At 37.6% G+C, this 21,520-nt stretch overlaps 1 protein-coding gene across 2 annotated transcripts; it reads left to right on the top strand.

The window, feature by feature from the left end:
• Nucleotides 1-106: 106 nt before the first annotated feature.
• Nucleotides 107-21,520, top strand: tbc1d10ab (TBC1 domain family, member 10Ab). Of its 2 annotated transcripts, XM_059539118.1 has the most exons (10): nucleotides 107-272; nucleotides 518-880; nucleotides 8,281-8,377; nucleotides 9,187-9,294; nucleotides 15,427-15,533; nucleotides 15,626-15,740; nucleotides 17,116-17,181; nucleotides 19,291-19,480; nucleotides 20,339-20,493; nucleotides 20,875-21,520. In XM_059539118.1, the coding sequence occupies exons 2-10, from the start codon at nucleotides 687-689 to the stop codon at nucleotides 21,301-21,303; spliced, it is 1,461 nt and encodes a 486-aa protein (XP_059395101.1). In that variant the 5' UTR covers nucleotides 107-272; nucleotides 518-686; the 3' UTR covers nucleotides 21,304-21,520. The 2 variants fall into 2 exon arrangements, with proteins under 2 accessions (XP_059395101.1, XP_059395102.1); XM_059539119.1 differs by lacking the exon at nucleotides 107-272 and having other exon boundaries at nucleotides 807-905.

The raw sequence follows: 21,520 nt of genomic DNA, 5'->3' as shown, positions 1-21,520 counted from the left end.
GCGCCTGCCCCTTTAGCACGAGTCAGTCAGTCAGTCACAAACAAACGCTCGTAAACAGATTACATCAAATAAGATTAAAAACGATGGCGTCAGAAACCGTCAGATGCCGTCTTTACATCACATCACAGAGACTCCGAGTTTTATTCGTTTAACGTATACGGAGAGTTGTCAATCTGTGCTTTTTACGTCGGGTTAGCGTGCTAGCGTTCAGTCTTCGTAGGTCCAGTCTTCAAATCGTAGTTTGTTTGACAGAATTTGTCAGAAGACAAACAGTAAGTCGAGCTTCATTTAGTTTGATCCATAATAATTAATCACCAGTCAAGTTTTTTTTCTCTCTCAGATGGAGTGGTCACTTGGCTTAGCTAATGTAATGCATTCATCAACTTTATGAATATGTGTGTGTCTTCTGTCATACTGTCATTTGTAAATGTAGCTAGTAACGTTAAACATTCACAATGGCCTGTGTCAGGGTCATCTAAACTGGTCTTTTACTCCACGTCAATGTCGTTTCCATCAGATATGGCGTATCGTTAGTATCACTGGAGGCTGTGAGAGTCAAATCTCAGTGTGTCGATAGTTTGAGGCGGTTGACAGGAGGAAATCCACTATTTGTGTGTCAAAACACACTTTATTCTTGCTTTGGCCACACATATGTGAATGTATCGCGTTTGGGGCTCATATTCAGCATGGCTAAGCTTCAGTCGGGTAACGGAGTGCAGTGGAAGGACCGCAGGGGTCAGCGGGGCACGGTGGAGAGTCTGGCCGAGCACGAGATCTCTTCTCTGGGCCCGGACTCTGAGCTCAACGGCTTCGCCAACGCGGAGATCCAGACAGACAAATACGGATTCATAGGAGGAGCTCAACAAAGCGCAGGAGAAAAGTAAGTGGCAGTTACATTTATGGAGGTAAAAGAATGACACCAAGCCACTGAAAACTGTTTATACTATATACTGTTGTTATGGAGTCTTTATGATAACTCTCATTCATTTCCAGATATTATTGCATTTTATAATACTCATAATGAACCACCGTTATAAATGTGAAACTTTTGCATACACATTCAAAAGCCCTTGAGCTACTGATTAAGCCTTATATAATGGCTTGCTCATGACAGTTACTGTGAAGAATACAGTTTTTTTGCTATGCTTTATTGGAGTTTGTCACATTTCTCACTCCTTCCTGAGTGTTTATATAAAGTGGACTCTGACTTGTTTTTGGGGACAGTCTGTCCTGCAGGACTTGGTTCTTGTCCATGTGAGCACAGATGAGTTGGCAGGTCTGTAACACCACTGAAGTCCTCAGAGGCTGTTCTCGCTGAGTTCTTATCTGACCAGCTTTGAGAAGTGCTTGGTCAGCTCACATGTAAGACCGGACGGATGTTGTTATACAATATTGTAAGCTCTGTCTGTTTGGTATCATTTGCTCTGCTTTTCCTGGCATTTGTTGAAATGCTATGAAATCAAATTTTAGTAACTCAGGAAAAAATAAGGACTGGATTATTGAATAATTGAATTATTATTATTATTTTTTATTACTGTGTGTAATATGTTTCCCCACAGAGATTTTTGACATATTTATACACATATATGGTACAATTTTTACAAATGTTTTTGCCAGAGGTCTCTTCTAACCAAGTCTGCATTTATTTGATCTAAAAAAAACAACACCTCAGTAATATTGTGAAATAATAGATTCAAGTAATTGTTTTCTATGTGGATATAGTTTAAGATGTAATTTATTTCCTTTTCATTACTCCGGTCTTCAGTGTCACATGATCCTTCAGAATCAGAAATCATTCTTATATGCTGATTTGCTGCTCAAGAAACATTTCTGATTGTTATTAATGTTGAAAACAGTTGTGCTGCATTTTTGTAAAAAATTGAATATTTTCTTCAGAATTCTTACTTATTCTAAGTAAATCATTTATTAAAAATAGAAGACATATCTTTTTACATTATCAATTTCTTGTCACTTTTGAACAATGTAATGCATCCTTGTTAAATAAAAGTATGAATTTCTTTAAGAAAAGTCTTACTTTTGGCATGTAGTGTATTAGTCCTAAGCCTGAATATAGTGTACAAACTAATGTTTCTGCCAAATTTTTTTTATTTTATTTTCTAGATTATCCTGTAAATTGCCTTCATCGTCCTCTTCTGCAGCTTTTACAAACACGTCTGTTTTGGCTTGACTTACATGAGTGTCTCTAATGACTCTGGACAATGTGGTTCTGTTTGGCCAAGCAACCAGGCACTGATCAGATTAATCTCTTTATCTTTCTCTCTTATTCCCTGTACAACAGTGTGTTTCTTTCCAGTCTCTCATTGAGACTCATGCTGGAGTTTCCCCTCATGCTGTGAACTCCCTTTAGCTCTCAGAATTGCTCATTGATTTGTTTTGGCAGAACCTTCCTGCAAGCATTTCCAGTTTTGAAATGAAACCTCTCAGTGACTCATTCAGTTCATTGGACAAGCAATAGTGTGGCGGCCAGGCATCTGAAAAGTTTTTATTGCTGATAAAATAAAAAACAAATCAAATCATCTTTCTAAGTTATGCAGTGTGTTAACTTCTGATGAATATTAGCAGGCCCACACAAAAACTCCAAAATGTATGCACATCCGCTGATCCTTGTGTCTTCACTTACGTAATTTTTTGGCATGTAACACATCTTGTATAATACAATGAAATATTTGCAATTTACATATTACTTGGCAAAAAATATTTTACAAGAATATACATCTACTTAAGAAAAGCCCTCAGTTGTTGTTTTTTTTTTTCATTAAAGCCATTTCAGTTCTATTCTTTCTGTTTTGTCTATTCATCAAAAAAATCCTGAACATTTTCCAATGCACAATTGTTTTCATTATTGATGATAATCAGAAATATTTCTTCAGAAGCAAATCAGTATATTATAATGATTTCTGAAGGATCTTGGGACACTGAATGCTGGAGTAATGGAGCTTTGCATCACAGCAATAAATGACATTTTGATATATATATTAGGGCTGCAACTAACGATTATTTTGATAATCGATTAATCTGTCGATTATTTTTACGATTAATCGATTAATCGGTTTATGTACTTATATTTTAGTTTTTTCAATTTTTTCCCCAAGTAAATTATTAATAAATGGTCTTTATCATTCAGCATAGATTTAAGAGATTTTAACCATTTTGCACTGTCATATCCTCATCAAAAATATACCTGGAGTTGTTTTATTGTGTTAGTAATCCTTTGTCGAACTCTTCTGCAATCAGAACACTGACCCATACTCTAGCAAATTTCACAAGGAGATTTAAAATAATGTTTTCACCATGGCAGTCCTTAGAGCTCCTAAAGTAGTTTAACATCCTGAACAAAGCTTATTAAGGAATCTTTCAGAACATATTTTCACGAAGAATAAGGATAAAACAGAATAAAATTTCAGTGCATTGTATTTTATTATTTACTGGGAAACAGCTTTATAGCTTTTGCTGTGAAATTGTAAACAATCCTTCAAAAAAAGTGCCAATGGCATGAAACCTGAATGGAACTCACAATTTAAAGTAAAATCCATCAGAAGGTTGTCCAGAAAAAAAAAATAGGACACACACAAAAAACCTGCTGTGTGAAAAAGAGCAGTGAATACTTCATAATTAGGCTGCACGACTGAATTTTGAACTGGTAAACGACAAACTGATCACAGAACATGCTTGTAAAGCTTTAAATGTTAACAGTTAAAAAGCAATGTTATCAGCTTTTACGACTAAACATTTGCAAACAATATTGTACTGGAGAATCTGCACAAATGAAAGTCTTAGGGGCCGTTCACAAATCGCGCCTAAAAACGCGTGGAAAACGCTAGGCGCACCGCTTTCTCCTTCTTTCCAAAGCGCTCGCACAGAAGCGCCCCTGAGGCGTCTGCCTTTGCTAAGCAACCATGACGTGCTCTCTCCTTGAAGACGCGGAAATTTCAGCAAAGGATAAATGGATTTGCAGCTCAAAAAATCAAAAAAAGTTTATTTCAAAATGGAAATCCATATACAACTATGATCAGCTGTTCCTTTCATCTTGACTGAGCTTTTAACGTTGTTACGGGAAAGGATGAAGCTGATTGGTTAGTTCTTGTCACATGACCCGCGGTGCGGTTGCGGCATTCTGAAAAGTTTAAATGTTTTTAACTCGATGCGGTGCGGTGTTGGAAATAACGAACTTGAGCGCGCAAAAGACGTGATATGTGAACGTCCCCTTAAACAGTGCAGTAGAGCAGAGTTTACAGGTTACTCTTCTTTTTTAAAGGCTCAATGTAAAGTACTCCCACATCACGCTGAATGCTGCAGACATATAGACATCATATGATGTCTATGGCTGCAGAGACGCTGCTCGGGAAGCACGTGACATAAAACAAGGCCAGCTATTGGCTATTCGCTACTTCTCCTGCTGTACTGGCTGAGTAAAACCTCCGGTGGCTCATTACTGCCACACTTTGGTCACCGCAGATTTGAAATATGCACGAAATGAGCCGCTTACGGCAAATAAAAGTTATTTAGCAACGAATCGATGACTAAATTAGTTGACAACTATTTTAATAATCGATTTTAATCGATTAAATCGATTCGTTGTTTCAGCTCTAATATATATATATATATATATATATATATATATATATATATATAATAATGTAGTTATTTTGAAGTGAAGTAATATTTCACAATATTGCTGTTTTTACTGTATATTTATTAAATAAATGCAGCCTTGGTGTGCAGAAGAGTCTTCTATGAAAAACTAGGACAAAATGATACCGCCCCCAGACTTTTCAACATATTTAAGTGTAGTACTTTTAACTCCTGTTTAACATATTAAAATTCATTCTTCAGAAATTGGCTTCAACTCTTGGAAAATGTCTGTGCATTTTTATTAGAAAAATACCATTTATTCTCTCTTTCCCATTCAATATTGTATAGAAGAGGTCTTTGAGGATTCTGTGATTATTTGAACCATCATGACAAAAAATATCATTCATTCATAATGACATTAAATGCTGCTGGAGAAAGAGGGCTGTGCTCATGCTGCAAGGACAGTTTGTCTGCACAATTGACAATGACAATTGCACTTCTCTATTGAGAGTTATTGACTCACTTATGACATTTCACTGTTTGGCCTTTGTTTCCTTCCATTTGTTTACTACTGCCATGGAGATGAAACCAAGCGCCAAGCCTCTGGGGAGCTTTTTAGTGCACCAGTTCATGTTTGGAATGCACATAACAGAGTTTGATCTGTGTTTGGATCTTCTGTTGTGCTCTGAGAGGGGCTTTGTCATTCAAACTGACTGCAATCTGTGGCCATAAATTGTTTTTGGATGGTTTTCTGCTCTGTATGTGACTCATCCAATCCGAATATTATAATCTGGTCTGAACTATGTAATATATTAACATTGACAGCTTCAGTTCTTATTTTCCCAATCAGAGTTCGTCTGTCTACTTAGCCTTAGCTATGTGCTAGTGAGCTCCAGGAAAGGACACTCAAGGAAAAAGAGCGAAGGGATTTGTTTTGGCAGCTTCCTGTTTTCCTCTTCTACTAACTGGTCTGAAGAAGGTTTCTATAGGTGAAAGGAAACACGGTTGCACTTTATTTTACAGTACGAGTACTAACATGTACTTATAGTGTACTTACAGTGTATTTATCTAAGAAAGTTCTGGTAATACAAGGTAACTACATGGGGTAGGGTTAGGTTTAGGGGTAGGTTCAGGGTTAGTACCTAGTTATTACATAGTTATTGTAATTACTATAATAAGTACATAGTATGTACATGAGGAACAGGACTGTAAAATAAAGTGCTACCGGAAACACTATTTGAGTACTTATATGATACTTGTAGGGTCAAAGGGCCCTCAACCATTCCATGAGACAATTCCTCTTGTACTTCATGAGCTCATCCTCTCTATTCAACTGTTTCTGTGTTTTCAGCATAACATAATTTGCTCGCCTGGTGTACACAGGGAAAGTAAACAGGCGAACTGCAGGCCTTGCTTCTGTTCCAGAGATCTAAACCACCACAATCATCTGTAATCTGATCGCTGACGATAATCCAGTCTAAATTGCGTAATCTGTGTACACACTGCACGTGTGGGAGTATATTTGCTTTCCATTTCAAGACCGAGCGTCTGCGTGAGCCATCAGGGTTTACACAGCCTGTCCTGTCACTGACCTTTTGCAGGAGATTATTGGATCCCTTGGTATCTCAGGGATGGACTTTGATAACATGCTTTTCATCCATAATCATCATAGATTTCCTCAAATCAAAAGCGACTGCAATACAGAAAAAGAAAGAGTGTTTCGAAATATGTTCCACATTCTTAATAAATGTCTTTTTTTTATTTGTCAATTCCATATGATTTTGAAAAATTTCCATTAAATTGTGTAATCTGTGTTCATTATATTCTTATCTTGTCCTATTTGATGAAAGAGTGTGTAAAATGTAGTAACTTCTCTGACATGAGTCAGTCCGCCTTCCACTACAGTTATAAAGCACAGAAGCAGGCCCAGAGCCGTTAGAGGTGCTGTTGCTAATGCTCTTGAGGTTAAGGTATTTAACAGGCGCCAACCCTATGGCAGGTTATGCAAAGAAAAGCATTAAGGTGTTCTGAAGAAAAGTTCCTTTTTTTTTTGTTTTAAACAATTACTTTAAATCTCTGTAATCTCTCTCTCTCTCTCTCTCTCTCTCTCTCTCTCTCTCTCTCTCTCTCTCTCTCTCTCTCTCTGATATAAATGCACTCAATTACATATTAGGGTGTGTCTGTCAGCTGGATGTAATAAAAAGCCTTTTAGGCAGAGGCGCTGGGGTCACTTAATCAAACAGAAAGAGTTCAGAAATATTCCCAGAAACAATGCTTACCCCAGTGATCTCGCCCACTCTGTCCAAAACGTTCTTATAAACAATCATCCCACATTAACATCACTTTTTATTGTTGTGCAACCAAGTGATACATTTGAAGGCACTGATAAGTTGCTAAACATGACGGTAGTAGGCTAGTTGAAAACAGGTGATATTTGTTCTACAGTGAAAGCTGCTTGTGTTTTGGATTTCCCTCTGAAGAACCTACTGTGAACATATGATGACGCCTACAGTACTCAGATTCAATAAAGATAATTCGACATCCGTGCTATGGTTTCAAAACCGTGCCTTGCTGCTGGCGTGGACATATCAGGTCAAGAGCTATAGAGCTTCTCCATGAATAGGGATACGTTTTTTTTAGAGATGAGTATATAAATGTCATGGATTGATTCTTCAGTAAGTAGAAATTTGTAAATATGAAAGGATTAGTTACTAAATAGGGATGAAGTTCTAAATATACAGGGATGAGTTTATTAATATATAGAGATAAATTTCTAATGGTATGTTTACATGACAATGATGGTACTAAAAACAGCAAAGTTTTTCCTTTGTGTTTTTTAAGTTTTGTGTACAGACGACATCCAAAAACATCTATAAATAGTGTGTTATTCATGCCAGATCAGTAGATGGCGATGTCACTGGTATAAAAACAATACCCGTCTGTGCACGTACAAATACCTATAGACTGAACATGTTACACTTGCATCCGTATGATGTCACTGCTTTTTTCAAGTTTGGATTTTCAGGTCCCCAAAATGGCTCTGTAGTACAAATGAACAGCCAAAATACATAAGTTAGTGCATTTTCATTTTTAGTTGAAAATTGTGTCATGTAAACACCTTAATAAACCCCCATTTTTGTTAATATGGGAAGAGTTTATATATATATAAGGATGAGCTTCTAAATGTATGGGGATGAGAATCAAAAGAAAATTAAAATTTTTGCTCCAGTTTCACTGATTCCATTATATTATATTTGAATCTGTTTCCAGGTATTTTCTGTACATCTTTGAGGTATGAATATTTGAGTACTACACACAACACAGTAATAGGTTTCTCGTTTCAAATCAAGTGGGGCATGATGAAAGCAACCAAGTCCTCTGGCCAGTTCAGTGAGGGAGGGAGTTATTAGGCTTATTCATTCAACATTATCGATTCAGTAACAACACATGCTCTGTTGCTGGATGCTGTTCCAGAAAACACTTAGGGAGTATTTTTTAAAAGTGCAGATGAGCCATTACCGCTAAGAGAACAGAATATCATGAACATCTGTTCTGAACAAGAACCAGTTCTCGGTTCCCAACCCTATATTTGCTAATGTGTGGTGTGATTTTGTATGCGTGGGTGTGCTTGCATGCATGTTATATCAGATAAATGATCTAATCTCTCTTTGTTCTCTCTCAATGCAGTGATAATATTCCCCCAGATGTGCTTCGGCAGAGAGAAGTCAAATGGCTGGATATGCTCAACAGTTGGGACAAGTGGATGGCCAAAAAACACAAGAAGGTTGGTTTCTGACAAACAGACCTGTGTTTATCCACAGGTTTAATTTTTGTTCTTGAATAGCTCAAATTTTATAGCGAATGCTTTAATGTTCATAAAACGCTTAACATGATGTTATTTTAGGAATTTGACTGCACATCTCACATCGTGTGTTTCCAAAGTCACAAACATTTTAATAGAATCAGATAAAGATATGACCAGACCCACACAAAATATACACCCACAGATTTCCTTATTATATTTTTTATATTGATCTTTGGCCACCCATGTGCTTTAGACATCAGCCATTTAAAAATCTGTTTGTCATAAATGTTGTCTCTACAAGAATGTTAAATGTCCTTTTACCATTTGCTTTTATAATTCTAGTTTATGATTCTCTTGATTCTGAATTTCTCTCCAATGACAAACCTTGCAGACAAAACACAGAGCCAGTCATTTCTCAATTTAACAGCAGCTAGATCCCACATCAGCAGCTCATGCATAATTACTGTAATTCTGCCTAACATGGCCTGTCGTGACTATTTGTGATAGCCATAATAATTCCAGTCACATTTTACCATTCGATTAATTTAAAATAGAAATGAAATATACTTTTATGACTTATTTTAGAAGTAGTGTATTATGGAAGCACTCCAAATGAAATCTAGAGTCCTTTAGTGTTGGTGGTCATTTGCATCACTCAAACAAAGTGTAAACTTGGTTTGTGGATGCAAGTGCTTAGTTTCATTTAATATTTACATTAAGACAAAAGGTCTTAATCCTAATATGCAAGTGTACAAGCTCTACAAGTGTATCTCTCTGTCATTGTGAAGGTGAAGTTGCGCTGTCAGAAGGGCATCCCTCCATCACTCAGAGGTCGTGCGTGGCTTTATCTCTCCGGTGGCAAAGTGAAGAAAGAACAGAATCAGGGAAAATTTCAGGTTTGTCCACTTGAATCTTGAATAGCACCACTTCTCTGTACCAAAACAATTTCGAAGACACCTTCGAAGACACACTGCAATTTTAGCCGCATTTTAAGGCAGTCTGACATGTACACTTTTTCTAAAATGTAGTTTAAAAACCTAAAATTCAATAAAAATGTTATTGTATTGCGTTTAGTTAAATTTCTCTTTTAAAGAACACTGCTCTTTTAGACTGTCTTTTCATCAATGAAAAAAAATACATCATGGTTTCTTCCAAAACATGTAGCAGAATAGCTGTTTTCAACACTAATAATGATAAGAAATGGTTCAGTCAAAGTCAATGTTTGTCAGTTCTTCAACATGTACAGCACGTACATACAAATAATTAAAATTGTGTAACTCTCAGACCCTTGGTGTATACAGATAACACTAACAGTAGAGCATATAAATACAGATAGATACAGATTAAATATAAAATACTATACAAATAAGGGCATGTAAAAAAAAATTTAGTTCGATAAAGAAGCTCAAGGCACATGGCAGATAGAGTGCAAACCAGTGAAGTAAACAAACAGTGCAGCTAAAATGATTGTAGTGCAAAGAGCTTATTCAGTCAGATTAAAGTGACAAAAAGCTCAGAGAGCAGTTCTTTATTTAAACTGACTGAAGAGGTAGTTGAATGAGGTAGTGAACAGACCAGTGCTGCACGAAGTGTCTGGGGCAGGTCACAGTTTGTTAGTGGGAGGGGGCAATGGAAGGATCTGGAGCAGAAGAGGGGTGTGTGTCCTTCAGTCTGCTGGTCCTGGCCTGGATGGCAGCAGACTGAAGAAGCTGTGTGACGGGTGGGTGGGATCACCTGCGATGCAGAAGGCTTTACGGGTGAGACAGGTTCCATAAATGTCCTGGAGGGAGGGGAGAGAGACACCAACGATCTTCTTAGCTGCTCTCACTATTCGTTGAAGGGTTTTCTGGCAGGATGCACCGATAGTGCCTCTGTAGAAGGTGAACATGATGGGGACCGGGGTTCTGGCTCTTCTCAGTTTGCAGAGGAAGTAGAGACGCTGCTGTGCTTCCTTGGCCAGTGCTGCGGTGTTGTCAGTCCAGGAGAGGTCCTCTGGGATGTGCACACCCAGGACCTTGGCTAGTGTTGCTTGGCTAGCTGCTCAGTTGATGGTCAGAGGAGCATGCTGAGTCTGCGCTCTCCTTAAGTCAACAGCAATCTCCTTCATCTTCTCCACATTCAGAGATAGATTGTTACTGCACCAGCTGGCCAGGTGCCTCACCTCACTCTCTGTTGCTAATCTCTGTTGCTAATGAAACCCACTTCAGTTGTGTCATCTATAAACCTAATGAAGAGGCAGGGGCGGACTGGCCATCTGGACCACCGGGACTTTTCCCGGTGGGCCGCTAGCCAATGTGGGCCGGCCCACCCGGTACACAAATATATATATATATATATTTTTTTTTTAATTGACTAATTTTAAATCATAATATTACATCTCTTTTCTACGCAAATGGATGAGTGAGTCGATCGCGCAGCCAACAAGCGCGTTTTCGTCTAATTTAGAGAGAGACAGATTCATCTGGTACAGCGAATTTCTCTGAGCAGCAGGCCACTGTATACGTTCACTTAAAACATAACCGACTGTGTTTACGAGAATACTTGCAGAGACAATTATTTTGAAATAATTGTGTGTGTATTTGTTCATTCAGAAGTTAGATACCCAAAAGATGGATTAATTCTTTGTATGCGCATTGTCTGAAATGCTGCTCACAGCGCGTGCTTTGAACGAGTGCGCGCAAGCTTCGAACGCGCGCAAATTGTTTAAAAAAGTTGAATCAGCAAGATTTAGAAACAAGTGAAAACGATCAACTACGATACATTTCACCCCTCCAAGCGAGTGAACAACGCGAATTTTAAATCACTATTCACGATAGCCCATCGGGAAGAGCAGTGATACATTTTGGAGCCCGACTGCAAAACACAATAGCCCCTGGACGTCGGGCTAGCGATTTTGCGAGCCCTGCACCTCAGATCTATCCAGTTTGTGAACCACTGGTTTCCACAATGTTTTCGTTAAACAAAATAAATGATTATTTTAAAAGATTTACTCAAGAGAATAATCTGTTCACGAATCGGATCATGAACTTATATTACCGCATATTCATGCATCTGTTAATTGCAGTGTTGGGAAGGTTACTTTGGAAATGTAATAGGTTACAGACTACAAGTTACCCTATTTAAAATGTAATAGTAGTGTAATTTTTCAATTACTTTATTAAAGTAATGTAACTAATTACTTTTGATTACTTTTTGATTACTTTTCAAAATCTCCAATAAATGTTTATTTGCAACTGTTAATCATCTTCAAACATTTACACCATTCAGGTTTAACCTTACAGCAGTGCTCAATACTGTCAGACTTTTACAATCCTTCATCACTTGAATTAAGATGATCAAATTTGAACACATGTCTGCATGTCTGCTTCATTAATTTCCACATGGGGCGGACTGGGATAAAATTTCAGACCGGGAAATCTCAAACTCATACAAACAAATTCATGGACAACACTATTTTTTGTATGGACCTGATATAAAAAAAGGTTTAAATCTTTAGTTTGGGGACATGCAAAATAATTAAAAGTTCTCTCCTGAACTTCACCTTCACTTCATTTCTTTTTTCTTTTTTCTTTTCAGTCTCTTTATTTTGCCCTGTTATCCATCTACCTCATGACTTTAACACTCAAGATTTAACAAAACTATACTTTCTAAATTGCCTACATGTCAAATTGAGTGCATCACTACAATATAAAATCCTAATACTGAACATGAGTCATGTTTTTCCCTCACAAAAATTAACTGCTTTTATTACGTAAAAGTACAGTAACCATGTTTTTTTTAATTATTATTATTGCAAATGGATTACCATTTGTATTTATTTTTAAATAAATAAATATGTAAATTTGTGGCATGGTTTAACAACAGTAACCTTTGTCTCTGAATTTATAGCAAATATTAAAACTTTGCATATGCTTTGATTCAAGTGTACTTTTGATATATTTGTCCAAAATGTGGCATATTCCGTCCGTGTTAGGCAATAGCAATCCCGTTTTTATGACTGGATTGAATGTGGATGTGTGTAAATATTCAAATGTAATCCCCACTGTAATCTTTAAAATTTTCAGAAGTAACTGTAATTTATTTACTCATTTTTTCTTAGTAACTGTAACTGATTACAGTTACATTTATTTTGTAATTAAATTACGTAATTAAGTTACATGTAACTAGTTACTCCCCAACACTGGTTAATTGAATGCAAAGTGTGAGTTCTAGGAGAATGTTTGTCTCGTGATGAACATGTATCGCTCACTAGGAGTCGCTAAATGAACAGCTGCAGCACGCAGGTTATCTTTTTTTTTTTTTTTTTCAATGGAGGATCAGTTGCCCTATTGGTTAAAATCCCCAAACAGTATACTTAAATATCAAATAAATAAATTACATCAAAACAGGGGCGTTTGCGTTTTGATGTGGTGGGCTGCTGTGGGCCAGAAAGTCCAGGGCCACTTTTTGGTCCCAGTCCGCCCCTGTGAAGAGGTTGGAGTTGTGACGGTGTGCTGTCATGGGTCAGCAGAGTGAAGAGGAGGGGACTCCTTGGGGGGCTCCAATGTGATGGTGCTGGATGTGCTGCTGCCGTCCCATACTGCCTAACGTCTACCAGTCAGAAAGTCTAACAGCCAGTTGCACAGCGAAATGTTGATGCTTGAATGAGCTGTTGAGGGATAATTGTGTTGAATGCTGAACTGAAGTATATAAACAGCATTCTGATGTATGAGTCTTTTTGTATATATGTATGAGTGCTTAGTGGATGGCATGTCGATGGCATCATCGGTCGACCGGTTGGACCGATATGCAAACTGGAACGGGTCCAGTGAGGGAGGGGAAGACAGACTTGATATAGTGCATGAATAGCCGTTCAAAGCACTTCATGAGAATAGGAGTAAGTGCAACAGGACGATAGTCATTGAAGCAGGATGGAGATGGCTTCTTCAGAGCTGGAATGATGGTGGTAGTTTTGAAACATGTGGGAACAACAGCCTGACTAAGTGAGATGTTGAAAATGTCTGTGAAGACATCAGTGAGGTCCACTGCACAGTCTCTCAGTACACTCCCAGGGATGTTGTCAGGACCTGGAGCTTTGCATGCATTGATCCTGCTGAAGGATCTCCTCACACTGTCTAGGGTCAGCGTCATCACCTGGTCACCGGGAGGAGTTGAGTCTTCAGTGCAGTGGTGCTGTTTTGTTTCTCAAAGCGAGCATAGAAGGTGTTCAGCTCGTTCAGCAGAGAGATGTTGTTGTCACAGGTCCGTGGTGGGGGCTTGTAGTCCGTAGTGGTCTGTATCCCCTGCCACAGGCTCCTAGTGTCTCTGCTGTCGCTGAATTGATGGGCAATCCTCCTGGAGTGCTTTCTCTTAGCCTCTCTGATGCCGCGGGACAGGTTGGCCCCGGCTGTCCTCAGGCCCACCTCATCTCCAGCTTTGAAGACAGTGTTTCTCACCTTCAGGAGTCTGTAGACCTCCCCTGTCATCCAGGGCTTCTGGTTGGCCCGGACAGTGATGGTCTTTGTGACTGTTTCATCATCAATACACTTGATGTAGGCAGTGACCATCTCGGAGTACACTTGGAGGTCTGTGGTGTTATTGTATGTGGCAGCCTGCTTCAACATATTCCAGTCAGTGGTGTCAAAACAGTCTTGAAGAGCCTCTGACGACCCTCCCAGCCACATTTGTATTTGTTTGTGAACTGGCCAGTGCGCAACTATCACCTTACTTTAGCCCGATTCACAACAGTTAATTTATAATAATGTTTTCTCATTTGAGTGGTTCGGGTAGGTTTTTGCGGGAAATTCAAGCATGGCACTGTCATTTCGTCACATCTGTAAACATAAAGCAGCTGGAATAATTAAATGTCAAAAAATCATTTTGATTTTATATTATATGAAACGTGAATTAAATTATATTCCAGTTTTAAATGTGCTTCTGATTACAGATAGCCTGGGTTTGCACAAAATGTTTACTTTAAAGACAACCAGTTCGATGGGAACATAGTTTGCTTTTTTGGGTTAAAATAATTTCTTAAAATGAAATTTGAATGTGACACTTAGAGATTAGACTGTACAGAAATTGAAATCTACATGCTAATACACATTATACTCAGTCACGCAATACTGATGTTGTCAACATTAATTTGAGTATAAAGTATAACAATAATAATTTATTAATTAATTTATAATAATTTGCCGGGTTTGATGTGATATGAGCTAATCGATCGTTAGATTAAATCACCATTGGTATCGCGATTTATTGTAATGCTTTTTTCCTCAGTTGGTCAGAACAAAGCATGGCAGACTTGTTACTTGCTCAGATGGGTCATATATTCCAAGACATAGGCTAGAATCTGTGGTTACTAAATACAGTGAATATCCACACCAGTGCGGTGACTGACAGCTACACATGCACCTCAAAACAGATTAATTCGTGCTGGATCACAACCCACGCAAGGGATGCAATTCCAGGTTTTCAAACATAGATCAGATTTCAAACAAGAGGCAAAACTTACGGACTGCAGCTTTAATGACCCTTAACTTTTAAATCCTTTGCAGTGATTGAAATCCCATGATGCACTGTGCACTACCACATTAAAAGCGTCGATTCAAGATGGTGGACAAAGCATATAAATGTTTTTATCAATAGACATTTCATTCAATATTTCAGCATTTCAAAACTAAAAAATTTACATGCCCAGTATGTTTGTATTTTTATTTTATCATGTAATTAACCCAGATCCTCCAATCAGTAGGGTTTAAAAGGCTATAATATTCAGTACTGTTATTCATTTAACTACACTGACAATCAAATGAAAACTGAATTTGAACTGAATTGCGCTTAATAATGACGCTAACATTGTAACATTGACACTGTTATTGATCTGAATACAACTAGCGCTGAACTGACATGAGCTGAATGATCACACTATTGCCTTCTAATTGAATTAAATGTTTTACTATAATGTTTTATTAATGTGAAGCTGCTTTGCAACAGTCTGAATTGTATAAAGTGCTTTGTAAGCCTGACGTGTCTTTATGTGGCAGGAGTTGGACAGTCAGCCTGGAGATCCTAAATGGCTGGATGTGATAGAGAAAGACCTCCACAGACAGTTTCCATTCCACGAGATGTTTGTAGCTCGAGGAGGCCACGGGTAAGTCGGCCATCTCTTCACCTGCAGGCCTCTCCATTTGAACCCCATTGCTTCTGTTACATAATTTAGTCATGTGCATGTGCACTGTGCAGGCAGCAGGATCTGTTTCGGGTGCTGAAGGCGTACACACTGCACAGACCAGAGGAGGGTTACTGTCAGGCTCAAGCTCCTATAGCCGCAGTGCTGCTTATGCACATGCCTGCTGAGGTCAGCTGTTATTGTGCTCAGCTTTGGCAGATGGTGCTTGTTGTAGTTTTGAATGCATCTCATAAATTATTTGTTGATTTATACAGTTATCTATTATACCGTTTTATATCTTAGATTGAAACACTAGAATTATCAGTAACACTTTATTTGAAGCCTTTGTGTATAATGCATAACAAATATATTCATAATGCATGTTGTAATACAAAATGTTTTCATAAATGGTTTCAACTATAGTTAATGCATCATAATATTTGCAGATTATTTGTTGCATCTGAAATTGGTTGTTTTTCATGTGTTTTAACGTTATATATATAGGGCTGTCAGATTAACGCATTAACCTACTTAATTAGTTTTAAAAAAATAATAAAAAGTAAATTAAAATATTTTAACACTGTTAACGCACGGGCCCCGCCCTCAGACCTGTATGTCATCTTACATTTCATACAGTTGACTGTTGACAAATATGATGCAGGGCAACAACTCCATAAATGCAAATAGGAAGTTAATACTGTTATAATTTAAACACGGTATTGTCTGTTTTTGCTCAGTTTTGCTGACAAAATATTACAACAAAATATTATCTATAAAGCGACAGCAGAATTGTTGCATCTCCGAGCAACACAGCTGTGATATATTTCTAAATAATTCTGCGTTTTGAACAAATCTTGTGAATCAATGATTCAAAGGCCCATTCATAAAGAGAGCCATTTACTTCATTCCTGAATGAATCAGCGATTTAAACGAATCGAATGCATTAATGACTCATTACCTCCACCTGCTAGCAGTTATAGTTTTTTCCTCATTTGGAGTATTATTTTATAAATAAACAACAACTTTAAAGGGAAAGTTCACCCAAAAGGTTTAAATTGTCATAATTTACTCAAATCTTAATGACTCAAAATTCAGCTTTACATCACAGGAATAAATCGCTATTTTGAAGACTGCTGGTATCAAAGCTGTTTGGTTACCAATGACTTTCATTGCATGAACGGAAAAAACGTTTATTAAATTATCTTCTTTTATGTTCCATAGTTTAAGCCTTTGTAGCCTAAATGTTTGTGTAATAAATTTTGTTGAATCAAATAAAATATTAGTTTCTACAGTTACTATTTGTAATGTCTACTTAATATGTTCTCATTTAACACAAAAATGTATTTCAATTATCTTTTGGGGGTATTTTCACAGTGAAACATAATTTGCGATGAATTCGCTTAATGAATCAAGACATCATGTTATTAATTAATTAAACATTTTAATCGACTGACAGCCCTACTTTATTCATATAATATTTCTTAGCTTCATTTGTCTTAATTATGTGAGTACAGAAGCAAGTTAAACTCATACCCTTTACTCTTTTATGGTCATGCTCTGGTAGGATGCATTCTGGGGTCTGGTCCAGATCTGTGAGAAGTACCTGCCTGGATACTACAGCGCAGGCCTGGTGAGTGGAGACCCTCAGATTCACACGAGAGCAGTCAATCACCCTGATAAAACACACGATCGATCCCTGACCATATGCTGATGCTCTCGTGTTGTTGTGGGATGTCTGAGGCGTTTTGTAATCACATTCACTAACAGTGTTCTGTCGAGGGAAATTAGCTGATGTAGAGAGCTGTTGTTGAGAGGGCTCACAGTTCAAGGGTTGCTCCTCTTGTACTTCACATCCTGTCTAACTCAGCAGAACTGAGTAACCAGGCTCATCTAGTTAAACTGCGCCTGAAGTGCCCTGTCTCAACAAGACTCATGCAACACAATAGTTACTTCATTTGGGATCTTACGGCTTCTGTTGGTTAGATGCAAAAACCACTTTGAGACTCTAAATCTGCTAAGAGGTATAAAATGTACAAAATGATGATAAAAGTGTTTTTTATGTATCGTCTTTTATCTGAAAATTAAACAAGATTTTATCAAACTTTGATAATTGCCTCAGTCTTTTAAACAAGTGGGGAGGTAGTGATTAAACTACATTTGATAAAAAAAAATCACATTTCCAGTTCAGTAATATATTTTACATCAGCATATGAGCATATTTTTTTTAAATTCAAATCCTGAATGTCAGAATCATAATGTGTAGCTTGCATAGAAAATGTCCATCAAAACGCAGGGTTTCTGTCAGGAACCCACACGTTGAACGCTATGGAAGCCCATTTCTGCCAGTGAATAATCAAATTAAAAAGAAAGGTAATATATCATAATTGACACTTGTCTCGTAATTTCAAGTTTACAATTCTCATTTCTTTCTTTTTTTTTCAGAATCGCATTATACAAACTCACAGTTCTTTCTTTTTTTTCAGAATTGTGAGATAAACACGCATTTGCAAGAAAAAAAAGTCAGAATTATGATAATTGCGAGGAACAAATTTACACTTGTCGTGTGTTATGAATGTTATGTATGTCTCTGTTCAAAGCTTCTCAGGCCATCGTTCTCTCCTTCTTGGAAAGTTATGATGTAGTCAAAACACCCGCTAGTTTGGGTTTTCAGGAAATGTGTGTACACTGGACCTTTGCTTCTTAATTTTTTTATATGGATTTGAAAACAGATCATAAAGTAATTTAAATACAAAATATTTAAAATAAAATAAATATAAATAGTATTTAGTGAAGTGATTGATAACCATGAATCTCCACAGTGTACAGAATCAAACTAAACTAGTTGTTAACATTGTTGACTCATTAACAAATTTTTATATTAGTAGAGTTTTGTTTTTACTGTGTAGTTAACCATGCACAATGTGTTATCAGTTTCGGTTTCTATTGTCTGGTTCGGCCAATGATAAACGTTTAATTATGCACACTTTTTTCTGTTTAGGATTATAATTAATTCACTATTTTTTATTTTGAATAACCTTTGCAGTTATCTAATGTTCAATGAAAATTAATCTTTAAAAATGCTACATCATAAAATCTAATCTATAAAGGTTGTAGCAAAGATGAAAATAAAAAAAATTCATATAGGAAATATTGATGTTGTGATGCTTAAATTCACTTGTAGCATTCCAGAAAACTAAAATGTAAAATAACAAAAATAGAATATATTGCAGCATATTTAATGTGTAATGTTCATTCATGTGGAGATTTCATTGTGTGCAGAGTTACCTGGCGCTTTCATTAGGATGTGTATTTGTTGGCCTGTTCCATTACCAGGAATCCAGTGCAATAGCTTAATGTGAGGTCTTTTGTGTCTGGCCGTCAGGAGCAGAGTGGGCAGCAGATAAGAAGTGAATTAGCTTATACCAACATCAGTATCTTGCTCTGTCTCTATCACTTGTTCTCACTCACTTCAGCCTGGGGGTTTCCTCTTACCGTTTCGGTTTTAAACATGTGAATCGATGCTGTCACAAAATTTGTTTATCACATCAATGTAAATAAGTTGGATTTGCAAGAGCGTCAAATCATAGGAACTTATCAGCTAAATAATTCTTTCACCACATATAATTTACATTTTGTGAATCTCTTTCAAATGAAAAGCTGTTATAGGGAAATGGATCCACTGTGATACATCCCAGATTTCACTCTGTCATCTGTTTCCTCTTCATCTCCGTCTTCACAGGAGGCCATTCAGTTAGACGGTGAGATCCTGTTCACTCTGCTCAAGCGTGTGTCACCGGTGGCCCACCGGCATCTGAAGAAATACAAGATTGACCCTATCCTCTACATGACCGAGTGGTTCATGTGTGCCTTCTCCAGGACACTGCCCTGGGCGTCTGTCCTGCGCATGTGGGACATGTTCTTCTGCGAGGGTGAGACTCACTCTAAAGGCAAATTAGATACTGCTCGCACTTTGTCCTTTCTTGATAACGCACCACTCCACAGATGAAAAAACTGTGTACAGCTCACTGGATTCACACCTTGCTACTTGTGACTTTTACTTGCAGAGTGCAGCAACTTTGTCTAATCGGAAGTGTAAATGTTTAACATGCTTCAGTTCAGTTTTTTTTTTTGCTTCTTTCTTCTTGTTTACTTTTGCTTTCCTTTTTAAACATCACATAAATAATTGTATTATTGCTATTTGCCATATAGTTAAGCTTATTCAATGGTTAAGAGTTTATAGTAAATTAAGGGAATAATACATTTTTTTAAATATAAATGTACTTAAATACTCTCTTTTGGTATGACCTGGTAAAGATTTTTTTGTTGGCTTTGCTTTGTTTTAATTTCACATGTACTGCAAGTCAAACATACTTACTTTTTTACTTTTTATTTTATATATATATATATATATATATGTGTGTGTGTGTGTGTGTGTGTGTGTGTGTGTGTGTGTGTGTGTGTGTGTGTGTGTATGTATGTACTGCCAGTGAAACTTGTTTGTTTTTATTTTTAACAGTGATAAAAGATGAATTAAGCAAATTTAATAAATTTTGTATTAAATTACTTATCGAAAATTAAATAAAGAAAATAAAAAATAAGTGTTAAATTAAGAAAGAAAAAAACTTTTGCAATCTTGCATTCTTCCATTTTTTTTCTTTTTGTTACATGTTTTGCAGTATTGCCAATCAATTATGAAACTTCGTGATATATACAATAGTGCAAACATTTCTATCTTAGATACACTTTAACTTTTGTTTGATGGACATGCATGTCTGTGTGCGTTGCAGGAGTGAAGATCATCTTCCGTGTGGGCCTGGTGCTGCTGAAGTGCATGCTGGGATCTCAGGAGAAGCTGAAAGCGTGTCAGGGCCAGTATGAGACCATGGAGCTGCTCCGGTCTATTGAGCCACGATACATGCAGGAGGCTTTCCTAGTGCAAGAGGTATCGTCCACACATATACTTACGAGCTGTACTACAGTTTCAATTCAAAACATTTTGAAACATGGATTAATAATGAAACATATCCATATATCCACACTGAATAATAAAGTAGCACTATTACCACCACTGCAATTGTTTGTTTATATCAATATAAATAGTAGGCAGCATACAGTACATTATATACTGTGCTGTATGTAGTCAGCAGTAGCCAAACATAGCCTGTGTCTCCCCCTGCAGGTTACTTTTGGCGAATGCATGCTTAAATCAGTACAACATGATTTGCTATGTACTAATCCTTATTTGAAGTTAATTAAATATACCTTTTACAGGTTTATTATTGTTACTGACCTTAAAAAAAAACATATATCCCTACCATTTCAGGTCATTGAACTGGCTGTGTCTGAGCGTGACATAGAGAAGGAGCATCTCTCTCAGCTCCGGCGCTGGAAGGAGACCCGCGGAGAGCTGCACTGTAAATCCCCTCCCAGAATGCATGGCGCCCAAGCCATCATGGCCGCTGAGCCGCCCAGTCGCCAGGACCTCAAACAGAACCCCACGATCATCGTCGAAGTACCACAGACCACCGAGAGCCAGACGGAGAAAGGGAAAAAAACGAAAAAGACAAAAACAGAGAAGATAAAAGACACAAAAAACACCTCGCCGCCACCTAATCCATACCTGCTACCCAGCAACCCACCATTACCGAGCAACAACCTCTCGCCCGGCGAATCACAGCACCTGCAGAAAGACACGCCCCTGCAGGGCTCCAATCAGAGTCTCAGTAGCACCGAACACGACACCTACCTGTAAAGCGCTGGAAGAGGGACGCCAGTGCTGACCGCTGAATGTGTACTGTGCAGAAACATCTGCCTCCCCTCTCTCAGGACACATGACACCACCGGACCAAAACATGCTTCTAAAGAGAGCTTGGGTGAAACTGCATCAGGAGCTTTTTAACTGTTTACATTGTGTATGTGCATGTTTGGAAATGAAATGAAGGACGAATAGTCAAAAGCATTTTTCAGAT

This window comes from Carassius carassius, chromosome 45 (genome assembly GCF_963082965.1).
Source record: "Carassius carassius chromosome 45, fCarCar2.1, whole genome shotgun sequence".
Lineage (NCBI taxonomy): Eukaryota > Metazoa > Chordata > Actinopteri > Cypriniformes > Cyprinidae > Carassius > Carassius carassius.
The sequence above is the reverse complement of the archived record's forward strand: the minus strand, read 5'-3'. Positions and strand labels throughout refer to the sequence as shown.